Source organism: Aptenodytes patagonicus, chromosome 3 (assembly GCF_965638725.1).
Source record: "Aptenodytes patagonicus chromosome 3, bAptPat1.pri.cur, whole genome shotgun sequence".
NCBI lineage: Eukaryota > Metazoa > Chordata > Aves > Sphenisciformes > Spheniscidae > Aptenodytes > Aptenodytes patagonicus.
This window is the reverse complement of record NC_134951.1, coordinates 16964744-16983156: the sequence shown is the minus strand read 5'-3', so window position 1 is coordinate 16983156 and position 18413 is coordinate 16964744. Positions and strand designations below refer to the sequence as shown.

At 41.3% G+C, this 18413-nt stretch overlaps 1 protein-coding gene across 3 annotated transcripts in view; it reads right to left on the bottom strand.

The window, feature by feature from the left end:
- Positions 1-14599, bottom strand: part of ROCK2 (Rho associated coiled-coil containing protein kinase 2) — a 104419-nt gene extending 89820 nt beyond the window's left edge. The window contains exon 1 of one of the 3 annotated variants that reach the window (XM_076332773.1): positions 14333-14599. In XM_076332773.1, coding sequence (XP_076188888.1) covers positions 14333-14482 — 150 coding nt within the window. In that variant the 5' untranslated portion in view covers positions 14483-14599. The remainder of the gene's footprint in view (positions 1-14332) is intronic. The other 2 variants (XM_076332774.1, XM_076332775.1) reach the window with 2 other exon arrangements.
- Between the last annotated feature and the right edge of the window lie 3814 nt (positions 14600-18413).

The window sequence follows — 18413 nt, the reverse complement described above, 5'->3', positions numbered from 1 at the left end:
GGGAATGGCTTTAAACTAAAGGGGGGCAGATTGAGACTAGATATAAAGAAGAAATTTTTTACGCTGAGGGTGGTGAAACACTGGCACAGGTTGCCCTGATAGGTGGTGGATGCCCCATCCCTGGAAACATTCCAGGTCAGGTTGGAGGGGGCTCTGAGCAACCTGATCTAGTGGAAGATGTCCCTGCCCACGGCAGGGGGGTTGGACTAGATGACCTTAAAAGGTTCCTTCCAACCTGAACCCTTCTGAAAGACTTCTGTCATCAGTACTGAAAAAAGACAGTCTACATCAATAATCAGCTATTTTCTTAATAATTTGTAAATGGTATCCATCATTAAAAATACTTTTTTCTTTTACCAACTGTAAAATTAAACATTTATTTTCTATGGAACCTTCAGAATAGTTTTATCTGTGATAAACATACCCACCTTTCCATCAACAACCTAGAAGTAACTGCTTTTTTTCTTTAAACTTAAAACAATCTTGACTCAGTATAATGCTACTGATGTAGTTGATGATGTTGCCCTGATGTAAGAATATGAAATCAGAAAATACTGTGTAAGTGTAAGATCAAATTAGTATTTGTGTAATTTAATCCTAAAACAGAGGGGAAGAAACAACAGATTAAAGCAACAGACTACAATACAAAGAATAGGTTTAAGTTACGTGAATTCAAATGTAGACAAGTACTAATAGGAATTGGCCTTTTACAAGTTTCTTTAAAAAAAAAACACCTTTCCAGTTTCTACAATTTTCTCTGTACAAAGGCTAGTAAGAGGGTGTGCTATTACCCCATTACTTTCTTACATAGGTCTGAATGTGATAGCAGAACTTATTTCACTCTTTTATTCTAATTTTCTTTTCTTCTTAGTTTATATTAGCAGATTCTAGCCGAATTGAAGTTCTCTGCAATTTTGAAAGTAGCTACAGTATTTGCACAGCAGTACACAGAGCTTTGTTCTTGTCCCCACACTCCCTTCAAAGTTTCATTACCAACACTGGTAGGACACACAGATGATGGCCTGAATTCAAAAAAAGTAGGCTGCGTATTTTAATTAAAAAACACACCATTCATTTGAAACCTAGTTCTTTGAGGAAAGACACACTGTGGATTTTTTAGTTTGTTTTGGACAGGTTTAGGATTGTGAGTTGTTTTTTTTTAAATGTCATAGCAGTAGTTACCATTGTGTTCCACAAATCTGCCAGGATTAGCTGGGAAAATGATTCAGGTTAGTTTTAATCCAGATTAGTTACTCAAGTCAATTCACAACACACCAGCACAAATATTTGTGTCACCATCAAGGGGGTGCCCCATGGAAGCAGGTGGAGCTACTTCTCTAACTGATAGCAAAACTATTTGTGGAACTGTTAGCCATTTGTTTTTAAACAGATCCATATAACTAAGGGAGAAAGACGTAGATTAAAAAGTTTCTGAGATTGCTCAGGCTCAGTTTCCCATACTGACAAACTTCTATCTTCTTCAGATTTCTGAACATTTATTTTTCTAATATTGAAAGCTGCTTTGTTTCTTCCTTCAACAGTGTACAATTTTATCGGTTCATTTACAAACTCTTGCAAGATAGTGTATTTTTGAAAAATATATAAAAACTTGATTGTGACTATCCTTAATGACTGAAGCCCTTAAATAAATACAAAAATATACACACCTTTTTAAAAAAAAAATTAAAATCTAGACTATTAGAGAATAACCCAGAAAACCTGATTTCAATTATGAGGACCATCATGTCTATTCCTCTTCTAAACGTGCTACTACTAAGGCAGAAAAGCCAAGTTGGCTCCATTAATAATAGTTTTCACACATACATACCACTGAGAATGCATGTCTGTCCTCTGCTGTGCCCACCTTTTTAAAAATAAAAGGGTCACCTTCTTTGTTGTATCTTCCTTCCTTCAGACCATCATAGACTACCTGAAAATAGCTAGGCTAGACTTAATGACTGCTGCATTTACTTCCACATTGCAGACCAGAGCTGTCTGACCCAAGGACCATACTCGCCTATTTAGTAAGCTCCTGTCTGCAAAATCTCATCTTTTTCTGCTTCTAGAAGTCATTCAGAAACAGATACTGCATCCTAGAGCATTTTAAGGTTTCCCTAACCCTCCCCCTCCCCCCCCCCCCCCCCCCCCCCCCCCCCCCCCCCCCGACTACTCATGAATCTTAAAAGGATGACGACAGAGCTTATCTGAAAAGACAGAAAGACATTCTAAAGGTCTTTGTCTATGGCTGATAGAGATCTCAAAGGAACCCACATCCTCAGGAACTTTGGTCTCAATCTGACAATTAAGTACCTTGTATCTTCAGAACTGTTGGACTATTTCGGTGTCTTTTCAAGATAAAGCTATTACAAGGAAAGATTCCTAGGAACTGTAAAACTTAAACCACGTATAAAAATTTTCTTCCAATAGATAATAGCTTTACAAGGTAGTGGTATTCTCTTCATACAAATGGGCAATGAAATGTTGCCTTAATCACCGTGTCATTTAACAGAAGACATGCATGCCTGCCTTTAATAAGATAGTTAAATTACAATTCTATCAGAATTTGTTTACATACTGATATTAAAAAGTATCAGCTGAGATTATGGTAGCTAAAAGAAATTTTAAAATGGAAGAGTATTTTTCAGTTTATTTAGCTTGTGTTTATTCCAACACAATCGGTTTCCCCTTTCTGTGCAAATTTGTCTTTGGAATACAAAGAATAAAAAAACATTATTGTGAAAGAGAAATATGGCAAGAAGTTCAGGGCTAAGTGAATATCCCAAGTTACTTGGGAAAACAAGCAAAATAGAAAATAGATTTCAAGTTCATCATGGTTCCATAAGTGGAAAATAATTTTCCCATAGATAACAACTTGACGTTTCCTAAAATTTCCTTAAGCTTTAGCAACAGGCAGTTCTGATAGGCAAATACTATCTTGCCTTTCCATTAGACCTCAGCAGATCAATTCCCACAACAGCCATCTGAACCAGTTACTTCCTTGAGGAATGAAGTTTTTTACATTTGAAGGAAAAACTCCTGTGCATCAAGGTCACTAGGGTCAGAAGAGGTGTACACACTTGGCTAAACGTTGTGGGGGAGAAGAAAATTTACATATGTCTCTTTTAAGAGTATTGCTGCACACATCCTATAGGTATATACACAACCAAAGAGCACAGACCCATGAGCTAACTAGAAATAGGAGAGCCACACCAGTGTGCCACTACCCTATGGCAAGCAGAGACTATTACAAGCTGTCTACTAAAGCAGCTAGTTAAATCTGGGGAAACAAAGTCCTTACATCAACAAAAAACAGTTTGTAAGCTTCACTGTACATCATTTAGGCAAGAGCATGACCCTAATGTTTCAGGCCGTTCCAAACAAAGTTGTGTCTCTAACTGACTTGGGTTTCTTGCCATTCCTTACTAGCCTTCATGGACAATCTGCATATAACCAGCTATATGCACCTCACTGTCCAAGGGAGTTCAAACATACAAAAAAATTGATTATGGAATAGGGCTACGTCCATTTACTCACAGACCAGCATTTTCAGAAAGTGAACACAGGGATAAGATCAGATAATTGGAGTTGCATTATTTTAGATGAAAAGACCGCTTGCTTCTACTTTACTACCGTTCTTTCAGTAGAGCAAGAGGTACTACTGAATTTCACCACAGTATTTCTTAGCCTGTTCTGTCACATTGTGTCTAATCTAGTAATTAAGTCAAAACCAGCAGAATAATCAGCAATTTATTCTTAAAATGAACCTTGACAGTGCTCAGGGTGAATGATGGTTTCCAAGACCACATCTGTAGCAGTAAGTGAAACAACAGCAGCACCTGAGCCCCGGTGTGAGACCTCCATTCCCCACGCTGTAACCACGGCATGCTTTTGGACAACCGCAGGCTAAGAACTTAATGCTCGGGACAGGGCAAGACCATGCCAGCTAGAGCATGGCAGGAGCCTGACACTGTCTGGTTTATGGTTATAGATGCAGACTTACAGACAATGGAGATATTTTACTGTCATGACTAATTTGCATACAATCAAACACAAAGAAAAAAAATATGATCCTCTCACGATCTGTACGTACTTTCAGCATCACTGACCCTACAATCTTACAGCATCAAACTTGTTTGTTTCCCCCCCCCCCCCGCTTCTCTTCCATTTTAGAGGACAACTAACCCAATAGTGGTAAGATTTTATACAGTAGAAAATAAATCAAGACATGATGACAGTAAAAACAATACCAATTCCGCAATTCAGAAAATTACTCAGTGTATAAAACCAAGAACAATTCCCATGTGCCAAGAAGGGAGTCCGATCACATGGTAGCCTCTTCTGATATTTATGCTCTAGAAATTAAGCTTGAAATCAAAATGTAACTAAAGAGTTTCACCTTGGAATAAAATGTGTGTAAGAGTTTTCTTCAGTCCTGCTTTCTACATACTACAAAAAGTCTAAACATCTTACACATAATGCCATTCCTTTACCCCCCCCATTCAGCATCCTTTTGATGTAACATGTTGATAACCAGAAATAACTTCATTGTACATTGCCTGGTTCTGATTTAATAAAAAAGTACTTGGATTGCAAGTATACTGAAACTTCACCAATTTACACCTAAGTCTGAAAGACATCCTGCGTATCTTTCCTCATAAATTTAGACAGTGTGATTTCAAAAAATGAATACTGTGTTACCAAACACACTTTCAGCAATACAGTCTAACCAAAACATACCATACTGTATAGGAAACTTAAAATAAACTCTACAGTTAGGCTCAACGTTGTCTCTAGCTTTCTGATTCAGTCAAATAAGTCCTGCAATAGAGTCATATAAAATAAATCTAGGATTTTTTAATAATGAACACTGTCATACTTCACAGAATTGGTTTTAAAGTTACATTTTCCATTTTTAATATGCTAAATTTTGGCAAAAATGGTTTTTTTGATGCCTGATGACTTCAGGCACTTGAGAAACACTGCAGGGCACACGTGGGAAAGAATACTGGTATTTCTTCTAAAAAAATGAAAAGCGACGAAATAGTTTATTTTGACACTTAAATTGCCTTTCTTCAGAGGCAGTCAACCGTTAAAATAGATTAAGTGATTCACACCTCATAGTGCTACTGTTTCAGGCTTCTATACATACGAACCATTCTTCATCATACTGTCCATATGTAGAGGTTTTCTTCATAATCCTAACAGTTAGAAATTATTTTCAAAACAGAGAACTAGCTGGATGTCTACAATTAAAAGGATTTGCCACCATAGTATTTTTCAGGAGCTGCAGCTTGTATTAGCATATTTATTATTTCTTATATATTTATCTTCTAATTCAAGCTTAAAATATTCCCAAAACAGAACAAACACTATGCACATACAAAACAGTGTTTCTGCTACCTTATTTGCTGATACATTCAGGTTTTGCCACCAGAATTTTGACAACCAGGGTTCTGCTGCTCCCCACTCTCACTGGCATAAACACCACCATTTCCCAAGTCAAGACAAGCCCTTCAATTCTGGGGAGATGAACAGTGGGGAAACCCACAGGGATGGGGATTAAGGAAAATAAATAAAAAATAAAATAAAAAAAGAAGTAATTTCATATAACTGAAGTAATTTGTTCACTTAAAAAACCAGGGCTTTAGAAAACTTTACAATTTACTAATAGGAATACTTTTTTTAATCTCGAAAATGCAGTTATTTTTAGCTTTCCTTATCAGATCTATAGCTTAGTTCAGGTGCTTATAATACCAGCACGGAAGCAAATCTTAAGTTTAACAAAATTACTAACTACTTTGTACGCACAGAGTAAAAATTAAACATAGAATAATGTTTAAATTAATAGCAGTAGCTGCAATACAATAATAAACTGTCAGTGCCTCCTTGCCACATGAGTAATTCAAGTAGTTGTTTTCAGTCACTTTTCATATGAAAGAATAAAAAAAAGGGGGGGGAGAGGGAGGGCTACTTCACAATCCAGGCTTATACACCCTAAAGAGGTCATTAAATTGAATAGGCCAAGAATTGAAAATTATGGCTTAATGCCTAAGTGGGCTGACTTTTACTGTTGGAGGAAGAGGTCCTGAAATGTCCACTAACGGAAACAGATCGTGCGTGCATACAGCTGGCATTAGAAAGGTTTTCATTATTCACTAAACCAACAGCTTCCAACACAGTATTATTTCCTGCTCTTCTCCATTTCCTTGCACTATTAGAATAATTCTATTCCTAAGGTGAGAGTCTTCATGGTTATTCCATCACAAAAGTTTAAAAATTCCACAAAAAAAGCATTCAGAAGTCAAGCATGGTTATAAAGCTGTGTAAGAAGGGGCGGAAACAATATTAAGGAACCCCATAACGTCTTCTATCTATTTACTACAGCTTATTCCAAATGACTTTAGCTGCACATATTAGAAGTCTACCACAACATACGCTCCCCTGTATACCAGATGGTGTTAAAAGTCATTTACAAATAAAAACCTGTCCCCTATACATGCAACAAACGACAAGGCTTGTCTCCCTAATCTTGCACTCAACATAATCAGCACTAAACTGAAAATGGAGACCAGAACAAACCAGTTTCAGAAACCACAGGGAAAACCAGTTTAAAACTAGTTTTGGTATGAAATAGAACATTTTCATAGCCAAATGATTCTATACCCCTCAACCAAAACCTGTGTTATTATAGTTTTTAGAGCATAATCTCTTTGACGACATGTACATACACACTACAGTGAATTTATCGATGCAGCACTCTTCACTTTGAACAAAAGAAAAATAGAGGATCAACTTGTACAGTAGCAACAAACACAAGTAGACTAAATTTTCCAAATTCGCAGCTCATTCAGTAAAAAGTAATTTCCAAGAAAGACCCAAAGGTATTTCTCTATATCTATACCATACTAGGGTAAATCTACACTGTTGAGAGAGCAATGTTTCATATTTAATCAACAACTAAGCTACAGACTTTGGACAACTACCTTATAACAGCAGTGATAGGCATGGACAAAGAACAATGATGCATTACAGCCTTTAAATCATAATCAAGACGTTAGTTAAACTTTAAATACCATTTGGAAGAAAGTGTGGAACTTGAGCATTTTTTTTCCTTCTAGTTATTTATTTATTTGGTAATAGTAACAGTCAACATTATTTGTTTTGAGATTACTTTTTTTTTTTTTTTTTTTTAAGATTAGCTTTTCTTCTTTCATCACGATTCAAACCTTCTTTCATGTCTGTATGTGACCTCCTCTCCATTTCCTCCTGAAGAAAAGTATAAAAAAATCCTTGTTTGGATGAGTCACCCAAACTTTATCCTGCTTTATGCAGGATCCTGTTACTCTGTACTTTACATACAGACTAATAAAATCAGTACCCATGATCTAGAACAGTCAAGAGGCAATAAAGCAACCACTCAGTTATCTGAATCTTCAAGGTTCAGAATTAAACACTTCGACGTAAAGTTTCCTCATGATCACTTTTTTTATATCACATAAGTTCATTCTAAATATTAAATTCTTCTCCAGTACAGGTTTAAAAAAAAAAAAAAGAAAAAGAAAAAGAAAAAAAGCTTCATCATCTCCACTGCATATAGTTGGAAACGAAGAAAGATTTGTCTGACAACATGCAGTGCCAGCACTACATTAGGGTTCAGACCTTCCTGCATGCCATCCTTTTTATTTATCCCTCTGCCTGTTACCATCTGAATGACACTGTCCTACTAACAAAAATGGACGATGATATGACTATGGCATTAGGGTAGCAATGCTGCACACTAACATCAAAACCCAACTGTGTCTGTCTGGGCACACGGAAAACACAAAATATGTGATTGGTGACAGTTTGCAAAAGATTTGACTTAGGTAAGTCATTCTACATAACATAATGAAAGACAGGCGTAACAAAAAAACATTTGTATGTGGCACCCAGATTGTTTTTCTTCTCATATCTATCACCTTCCAGATGCTACAAAAATTGAAGCAGAGATTGAACAGGAGGGATGTTTCACAAGCCGATGAAGAAATTTGTATCCATCCCTTCATGTGAAACAAAACAACTAAACTCTGTATTTCACAGAAGAAAAAAAAGGTCCTTCTCTCAGTAGCTGTAACCGTAGCAGATGAACACAGAAAAAAAGAAAAAGCCAAGTCCACATCACATAAGCAGCTGTTACTGATTGAGACTATCCAACTTAGTGAAATTTGGACAAATTCACAGAACCACAATCTTCCAAATACAGAGACTCTGCACATTAGGGGGTGGCCAAATCATTGTTTTAAGCATACGGTCTTAAAACTTTGTTAGCAGGTAATTAACATAATGTTCCAAAATAAGGATGCAAGTGACGCTTCACCTGCACTAAAGAAGCTTAAGTGTCACTGGCTGTGAAGATGCACCTGCTGGCAATATGGGGAGTGTTTTGACGTTTCATTACTATAGCAGCAAAAGCTTCACGTACAGTAGGTATGGCTTCGGAACTGAGCACTACATTCAACGTTCTGTTTACATAGCAAAAGACTCATTAAAATAAGTTTATTACTAGCAAAGGCTGCCAATATAAACATAGTATTCTTGTTCTTAACCAATGGGATGTACCAAGAAGAAAGTATTTTAAATTAATTTGTTACCAGAAACATTTTGTGCTGTTCAGTATAAAACAGTTTAGAACAACCTTGGACACAATATAGCATCCTCCCCCCCAAAAAAATCCCATCCTTATGGGTTATAAAAACATATGTATTTAAATTTTTTTTTTAATGTTCTTTCATTATGTAAAATTCTACTACCAAGTTGCAATCACTTTCATCCTTAAAATCCAAGGTCAGTTCCTCTGTGGCAGTGATACAATTCCAGTCATATTTTGTAGATCAAACACTGGCAAGAAATCATCAATTGATAGCTGCAGAGATTGGTTACTGTGGTAGCATCTTTTTTTCTTTTTAAATTAGGCAGCTTTTGTTATGGATTGCATTTCTAGACAAATAGCGAAATGCTTTGGCATTGCTCTGCCATCAGTTGAAAATTGAAAATGTACTTAAAAAACCAGGTTTTAATCAGCATTTTCACATATTCTCCAACTGGCACTGAGGCTACTAATATTTGGAAAAGTGAAGAGTTCCTGAATTTTTAATCCATCACATATAAAGCAGAAGAGAACTGTGCTAATTTGATAGCATGGCTGGGGTTTTGGTTTTTTTCCCCCCCTTAAGTTGTTACAGAGACTGAACAACTGAAGGATCCTAATGACCCACTCTGCAATCTGATCAATACAGGTGAAATATTGGGAGTGAACATTCCTCTTGTGAATGCACACACAAATCTGCATGCATCTCGTGTGGCAGTAAAAGTATTGAAGATGAGCGAACTGGCTTTTTTCCTTTCTTAAACTAAAAGTGAAATGCTTTAATCCTAGCGTGGAATAAAACAGAATATAAGAACACGTAAAACCGTCAGAAAATAGAACTGTCCTTTTGCAGTTAACTACATTGCTATATATAAATCCATCACATGGGAACAATGAACAAAAGACAATTCTGTTTCTTTAAAGCTCATCTTTTTCAACTCTGCAGTAGATGTTCTGAAATTACAGACCAAAAATAGAGAATTTATAGAACGAGTCAGAAGCTAAGAGAGAAATAACAGCACAAGAACTATAAAAAACAAGAAAAAAATTATTTCTTCAAGAACAGAGAATCATTTGGCCTTTCGACTACTTACTGGGCAACGAATTTCAGATCAGATCCTGCAAACTGCTATGTTTTCAGCTCTTCCCTGTGCTTGCTGGCTCAAATTAACACAACAGATTGTTCTTACTGATTCAGAATTATGTGGCAATAAATTTAGGAAAATGAGACAACTTTCATATTAAATAAGAAACACTTTGAAAGCTCACAAGGCCAAAATCCTGCAAAGTGATACATGTGTGTCAGCCATGATGACCTGGAGACCCTGTATTAACAGAGCTCAGCCTAGTGATCTGCTAAATTAACACTCTTGGTATAAAGTTGGTATCTATCCAGTTGATGAGATTGCTATGGACAGATGCGCCTATTGAAAGGATCAGAGTCACAGCTGTATCTGCAACCCACTTTTCATTAGGAGTAAAATTCTAGGGTCTCAACGGCAAGGATCAACTCAGATGAACATCTATTCATGTTCAAACTAGCATAAATACACAGTTTACCTGTCAGCCTTAACAAAGAAATAAATAGCAAATTAGTTCGGTTTGGGGTTGGTTTTTTTCAAGTTTTAAGGCATGTATATTCCAAGATACTTAAGCACTCTCCTGCTAATCATCTCTCCATTTCTTAGTCCACCATGAACACGTTCCTAGTGTAGCCCAGCACTGTGCTCACAATTGCACTGCTGCACTGCCTCATCAACAGTTTTAAGAACTCCTTCTTTCAAAGGCTGACACAACCATAGCAGAACAGGCAGAAGATACTCAACACTTTACATCTCTAGTGTAATGTCAAGGTTTAAGCTTAATGCTAAAATCCTAAGGCTTGCACTGAACAAGACCAAGGGCGGACACCAGTTCCTTTCTCCAGGCAACTGCATTCGACTGCAGCTCCAGCAGAAGGACCAAGCAGACAACTGCAGGGAGGAGGATGGTAAGATTTATCAGAGCTGTTCGTCACCACCATGAAACTCTGAAGTTGACTTCAGCATGTGCTGAAGTGATACAATTACACATGGCAAGGAAGTGGAGGTCTGGATCAGTTTTACACAGCCTACATTGACCTATCTGCTCTAGTTTTAGAATACATTAAGTGTTCAGCTAATACTTACCAACGCACCCTTAAATAATGTGTGTTTAATACTATATAAAGTAACTTGGTTAATACTGTAGATAGAGCATATATGCAAAAGCATAAATACACAAACATATTTGAGAACCATTAAGCTCTTCTTAAATGTAGCTGTCAACTAGGAACTGTTTGGTAGGAATGTATTTATAGAAGGGTTTCTTATAGATCACCCAAGGTCAAATACCATTAAGCACTATCATGAATGTGTACATGCAGTACACATAAAAATGTCACTTCATTAAATTAGTGGATGACAAACTGGCAGAAAAGCAAATCATAAGAACACAGTAGTTTTATGAAGTGATCTGCACAATCTAAATGTAACACACAAAACAGGTTTTCATAACCACTAATGCAATGTTACACGACCAAAAAGAGTAAGAGACCATATCATAGAAAGCTGTGACAATGAAGAAGTTATTTATCTTAGCATAGGCAACCTAGCACAGGCTTTCAACATGATACAATGAGAAAAAGAGCACTCAAAGCAACCACTAAAGGAGGTTGCAAAAACCACTTTTTGTAGATGTCTTTGCTGAAACCTATCATGGAACAGTGTATACAGTTCTAGCATTCCCATGTTCCTGTCTATCAGACCAAAACCAGAAGAAACCCACCAAGTGCAGGCTATGCATTTGAACCATGCTAATGAGTAGAAAGTCCTCTATGATAATTTTTTTTAATTTAGCAGAAAAAGGATGACAATAACCATGCCACACATTTCAATCTGCATTTTTTAAAAATTTTGCCTTCATAACTAACTACCAGGACAAACTAAACAGCGAGTTCTCCATCTCTTAATGCCTCTGAACTGAGACTGCATATCTTTTTCAAAGATATACTTTAATCAAACACAAATGATTATGCTCAACACAGGCATAAATAGACAAGTGCTAAGGTATACAATATAGAAAAATCACATTAGAAAATCTAATGGTCTCTCTTGAGCCCTAAAGGGAGATGGGAGGAAAATAATCAATGTATTTGGCTTCATAGATTCTCCTGCTGAAGAAAGAGATGGATGTGGTCAGCCATCCTGTGGTCAGGAAGGTACACAAAGAAAGTCTCTTCATTTAGAGCCACTGAATAAATTATCTCTTGACAGGCAGTGGAAGTGGTATCTAGAGAAAGACAGCTTATTACCTCAGCTTTTCACATCTTTCAAATTTGCACCATGTGTTGTAGATTAACAGTTACTTTTTTTGCTTTTTACAGCTTCCCAAAAATAAAGCATGCACACAAAATGCAGAATAGCAGCTGTTTATGACTTTTTACAGTGTAAGGAAATGAATTCCATTTTGAATTCCATTCCACATTTTTAGTTTTGGTTATGTTATTTTTGGAGCATGAAACAGTGGCATTCCAGCTAGTCTTTTTAAGACTTTTTCCCTGCCTCAGTTTCTGTTGCTGTATTTCTACTTCTAACTGAAAACACATTTCTACTTACGATAATTTACACTGAAAGTGAGCTGTTTAGTAAACAAGTAAATTTTGCAATTTGAATGTGATGTTTTCATACTCAGACTGCCTAGCAGAATGTCAATACAAAATTAATGTCAAATAGCATAAAGCGACAATACCAAAGCCCAAAAGAAAAAGCTTTTACAGGAAATCCATTGCAAATTTCCTAAAGAATAATAAATAAATAAACCTGAAGTACTTCATTATTTCATACATAGACGTGTAGAATGCACAAGCTAGGAAATTTGATTGATTAGCATTATGTTTTACTTGATGCTAATATTTTAAACAATAATTACAGAGAGAGTGCAGAGAGCAAAGTGATGACCTTTACCATAGAAAATATGCATTTACAATCTAGCTAACACTCTCCCACGATTTGCTAATTTGTCCAATGTATTACATGAAGTGGTCTACATTGTAAGCATACAAAACAAAACAAAAAAAATCAAGTGCTAAGCAGCCCAGTCTCAATTTTGCAATTATAATTTCTCTTCAGAAGCATAAACAGGTTTTAGTGTATCTAATCTATGTCCAAGGCAGGGGAGGTGAGAGAATAAAAGAAACACACTGTTGAGTATAAAAGCAGAGAGTGTGAAAAAGTCTACTGGGGTTAAGTATTAACCTGATGCATTTTTCAGAACGACTGTACTATTTTTAACTGCTCTTTTTTGGCCACAGGTCAAAGTTTTCCTAGCAAAATACCAAAGTGAAAACGCTGGGAGCGAAGCCCAGAGGCAGCTCTCTTTGCTTTGGCCTAGGCGAAAAAACTCTGAATCCAGTTAGATATGTAACACTGTTTCCCACTCCCCTTCATTGACTACTATGGGTGTCATTATGCCTCTGAACATCTATGAGAGGAGTAATACAGTATTAAAGCCTCGAGAACATTTTTCAGATGTTATAGGAAATTCCTATATTCTCCACACAGCACAGGCATACATACTGTTCAGTCAGTTCCTGTATTTTTGGCCAAAACAGAACTGAGTCATTTGAAAGCAGAAAAAAAAAAAAACCCTCAGTGTAAGTGCCTTGAGCAACTCTTGGAAGGACTGGGATTTTTCCCCCCCTTTTCCGTTCCTCATAACTGGGACACATTGGAAATCTTGGGACAGACTGGTCCCAAGACCAGTTTGAAGACCCTTAAATTCAGTTAAATAATAATAATAACAATAACAACAACAACAATAATCAAGACTCCCTTCTCACTGCCTTTCCAGGGTTTGGATGTTTTAAATGGGGAAATATAACTCCCTTCCCACTCCTTCCTGAGGGCATGGATTTCTTACTAAAGGAAATTATATTTCATACACTCACACAGAAAAATGCTATTTGAAATAGGAGACAGCCGAATCAATTTGCCCCAATGGAAAATAAACGTGACCCCACAGGACCCCCCAGTTACATTTCTCCCTTAGGCGTGTCCTTTTCCTGAATTATTTCCACATCACACAGCAAACCTCAACTTTATCAGAGGACGGTTTTACAGGGGGGGTTGAGAGGATGGGTTCTGGGTGCCTGGCAGCGCACACAAAAGGCAGGTACTTTGGGAACGGACAGGCTATGATTACAAGGCGCGAAAGTAAACGGTGTAAACGATGCTGGGAGAGAAAAAAAGGCGCTTTCCTCCCCACAGCAGATCTTTCCACAGACATTTCTCACTTTCCCCAAAATAAGCTGCACCTAAATGGAGAGCGCTCGCCCCCGGCTGCCGGCGCAATCCCCCGTTTCACACACACACACAAACCCCCCAACAGCCCCTGGGGGGCGAGGGCCCGCTCCCCGCCACCTCCCCGCCCGGCGGGGCCCTCCCCTCAGGTGGCCGGGTGCCCCTCGCCCCCTCCGCCGGCGGCCCGGCCCGGGGCGTGGAGAGGCGCCGCCCCCCCACCCCCGGGGAAAGAGCCTTCGTCTTCCCCCAGGAAAGCTCCTCCAGGACGCGGGAACCCTTTCCTTCCTTTCTTCCTTCCTCCTCCCGCCCGCCCGAGGCGAGGGCAGCGCTCCCTTTGTTACCCCACCAAGCGCTTCCCCCCGCGGCGCGGCCCGGCCTCCCCCCTCACCAGCAGGCTCTCCACGTTGACCGGGGAGCGCGGGTCGCGGATCATGGACTCCAGCTTCCTCTGGCGGCCCTCGAGCATCCCCGCCGCCGACTCCAGCGCCTCCGCCGTGAGGGGAGCCGCCGACATCTTCACCGCCAGCTGCTGGCTCATCCTCCGGCCCGCCTAGCGGCGGCGGGAGACCGTCCCCCGCTGCCGGGAAGGAGGGGACTGAGCGGGGTCGCCCGGCGGGCCGGCTCGGGGCCTAGCGCGGCAGAGAGGCCGGGGGAAGGGCGGGGGCCGCGGCGGGCCGGGCCTGGGCAGTAAGGCGGGAGCAGAGGGCAGCGCGCCGCCGTTGGCCGCCTCGCGGCCGCCCGGGCATGAAGGGCGCGGGGAAGCGGCCGCTGCTCCGCCCGGGCGCGGGGAGAGGGAGGGAAGAGGTGGGAGGGAGGGAGCGCTTCCCGCCGTGCCCCCGCCTCTCCCCCTGCTCGGGGCGTCCCTCAGCGGGCGCCGGCTCACTGGCCGCACTCCGCCGCCGGCCGGGCCATCGCACCGGCCGAGCGCCCGCTCCGAGGGCGGAGGAAGGCGGGGAGGGGAGGGAAGGGGGAAGCGGCCGCCGCGGAGTCGCGCTCGGACTCCTGCTCCCTCTCCTCCGCCTCGTCTGCTGCTCGGGCGGCAGCCGCGATCCCCGCCGGCCTCGCCTCGCCTCGCCGCTCCCCGTCCGGGCCGCCCCCGCCGCTCACTCCATGGTGCTGCGGCCGTCGCCCGCCCGCGGCGCGCTGCTGCTGCGCCCGCCCCCCGCCCGGCTCAGCCCGGCCCGGCCCGGCCCAGCCTGGCCTCCTCCTCCGGCCCCGCGCCGCGGAGGCGGCCTCCCTTACCCACAAGGCCCCGCTGCGAGCGGCGGCGCATAGCACAGCGCTCACTCACCGCCTAACTATATCCCTGAGCTCAGCGGCCCGCGGCCGGGAGGGGAGGCCCGGGGCTGGGGCCGGGGTCGGGGCTGCCCCACCATGCTCAGCCTGTCGCCCGTCCACAGCACCAAGGTGACCTTCTGCTTCGCCGGTCCCCGAGGCAGCCGCTGCGTGCAAGGCCCGGCCCTTCCGCCGGGCCTGGGCACAGCAGCCGGCGAGAGAAAGGGCTGTGTAGTGGCTGGGTGAATTTTGGCTGAGACTTCATCCTGCCCGTGTAGCGTAAAGCACACCAAAAAAAATAGTAACCATTTGAGAAGGTGGGTGAGCAGCGTTTCTGGTAGAGCGACAGTGCTCAGGGCACATATGAGAGGGAGGATGGAGAGCTAGAAGGCGAGGACCTGTGCCAGGGAAGATGACCTCCCTCGTTCACCCTGAGGAAGACGAACCTCCATGCCCTGTGCCGGGCATGATTACTGCTCAGCGGGCATTTCAAGGGGGGCAGAGTGCTGTTGATCAGACCCAGGCAAGAGCAGGCTGTAGTGGGGAGAGTGCTGTTGATGGCTCGAGTTGTGGCTGCAGGGATGGAGGAGGTGAGTTGGCCAGCAGGGATACTCCGTGGGACGACGTGGTGAGGTTGTGGCCGAACTGTGGTTCCAGCAGCCCAGAGATGCGGCCAGCATCAATGGGCAGAGCGACAGAGACCACAGAAGTGCCATCCGCAGAGGTGGAGGGACCTCGGGGAGGAAAGGTTAACAGTTTTATTGTGTTGACTTTCAGCTGATAGCTGGATGTCAGTGAGCTTATGTCAGAAAAATGGGCCAATATTTCAACTTGAAAGGAAGAGGAGAGGGAATCAAAGAAGTAAATACGTGAGTCACTTGCATGGTTTTGAGTGAGATCACTGTGATATTCTGAGTCAGGGCCCTGGCGCTGAACAGCCCCCAACTCGAGGGAAGGTCAGGTTTGAATATCAACCCAAACCCTGTAACTGGATTCTGTTCTACAGTCCACTGAATCAAAATCCCCAAACCTGACAGAAACACACACACACGTGAACGTTTTGAAAAGTCAAATTGAGCATTGTGAATCACGCTTCTTTCAGTGAACCACATTGAGTTTGTGAGTTTTCTGAAGGAATTGGTGAAAATCTGTTTGGGGGAGACGCTGTTTATGTATATCGTAGGACTACTTCATCCCCAAAACAGATTAGGATCCGCTTTACTGCAACACCAACAAAAAACCCACATAATTTGCTCGAGCAGTTTACTTTGCAATGAGATGAAAGAAGTAGGTGCAACAACTGGTAGGGTTGCTGCTAGGATTAGGATGTGAGTACTAGTAGGATCATGAAGTTACACGGCCTAGCACGTCAAACCATTAAAAGCTCTAAATTACCTAAAAGAAACATGATTTCTTCACGGACAGCCTACTTACTGGCTAAGTTCTTGTAAGCGGCACAGCAGAAATGTTTTGGTTTTTTTAAGAAGGGATTTAAAATAGGTTTGGACAAGAGACCAAACATGGGGCGTGTGTCTCCAGTGATCAATAAGGAGCTTATGCTGGGTTTTGCTAATGTCAACAGCACTTTTGGGGGTGATTTCAATGAGCTTCGAGTCGAGCACCAGGTGATGTGAAGATCTAAGCTCTCTTCTCAGTTTCCCCTTGGCTATAGGCAAGCTGCTTCTCTTTTCCTCATTTTTCTTATCTATAAAATAAGCTTTGTAAAAACTAATCTTTATCTAGTTTATGTGATTTAGTGACATTGTTCAGGGAGCTATTTAAACAAAGGTAACAAATTCTTAAATAAGAATAACAGCCCTTTTTGCATACAAAAAAAAGTGCGATTGTGACTTCAAAAGCAAGTGTGTAGAAACAGTACCTTCTTGAAATTCTTGCCCAATAGATCTGTTCCTTCAGCCTTCAGGACATACATGTTTACTGACGAAACAAGTTTTACTGTGTTACAGGGACAAATTGACAACGGCAGAGTCAGCTGAATTCCTTTGTACAACACAAATCCTCAACAAAATTATCAGCAGAAGCTTTATTGCTGGTTATAAGTGATGAAGTGGCAAAAAGAGTACCCAGAAAGTCAGATCCTTCCCTCAGTTTTTGCGAAAAACACTGTTTTAACATGTCCTAAAGGAAAAATAACACCTCCCTCTGCGGTCTTTTTACAGTTCTACCTTTTCTGCCTACAGTGGCATATGTCTCTTAGGCTAACACCTATCCCTAACAATGACCATCTAAGGAAGAACTGTTTTTACTTGGTCTGTGTATGGTAGTTTTGAAATCCAATGCAGTGAATTGTCAAATGTTACTTACCATGTTTTGTAAGGCAAAGTCCAAGCCTTCCAGCGTGCATGCTGCAGCTTTAAGCCTATGAGTCCACAGCTGGATCCTTCACCTCTCTCTCTACTCCCTGAAATGCCATTTAACTCTTTAGGTGTCTACAGTCCAAATATGTCTTAGGTGTCCTGAGGCAGTCGGGAATTTGCTGTTGACTGTTTTCAGAACTGGCTGCATTTTTATGAGCAGATTTGTAAGAATTTGGTAAATTGGGCTTATTGGTTAAAAGTCATCAGCTTCGGGTCATTCCTTTAGGGTATTCCATAGGGATCAAGCCTTCTCAGGAAGAGGAGGGATTTGGCTCTGGACCTCAGGCATGCTTTCACTACTAGCTATTGCAAGAGAAGAAAAAGGAGACAAACTACCCATCTGTGCATCTGTTTCAGGAGAAAGGGCTGCTACGTTTTTAGCACTTGCTGCTGGCTAGTTAAGGCTTTTGCAAATCCTCTTCTTAAGCTCCCGCTCTCTGCAGGTATTGTATAGAGAGCATAAGAGCACTACAGATGGGGGAATTGATTCTACTAATTGGGAGGGTCCCTAAAATTTAGGGTTAGCATCTCATGTGGATCTAGTCCATTTTTGTGTTTTGCATATGGGAAAACGGATGCATAGAAAAGTTAAGTAAGTGAGTTGCCAGTGATCTCATGGACTATCTCTGCCTAGAGACATGAATTGACTCTCATCCTGAATGAGAACCAAGTTGCGACCATAGAATAAGAAGGACAAAAAAACAAATAGTCCAAGCAAATACATAGTCTCTGAAAGCTGCCAAAATTAAGCCATGTCAAACAAACTGCTACGGGCAAAGGTGCATAACTATCGTCCCTCCCCGCTGGGGCGTCCAG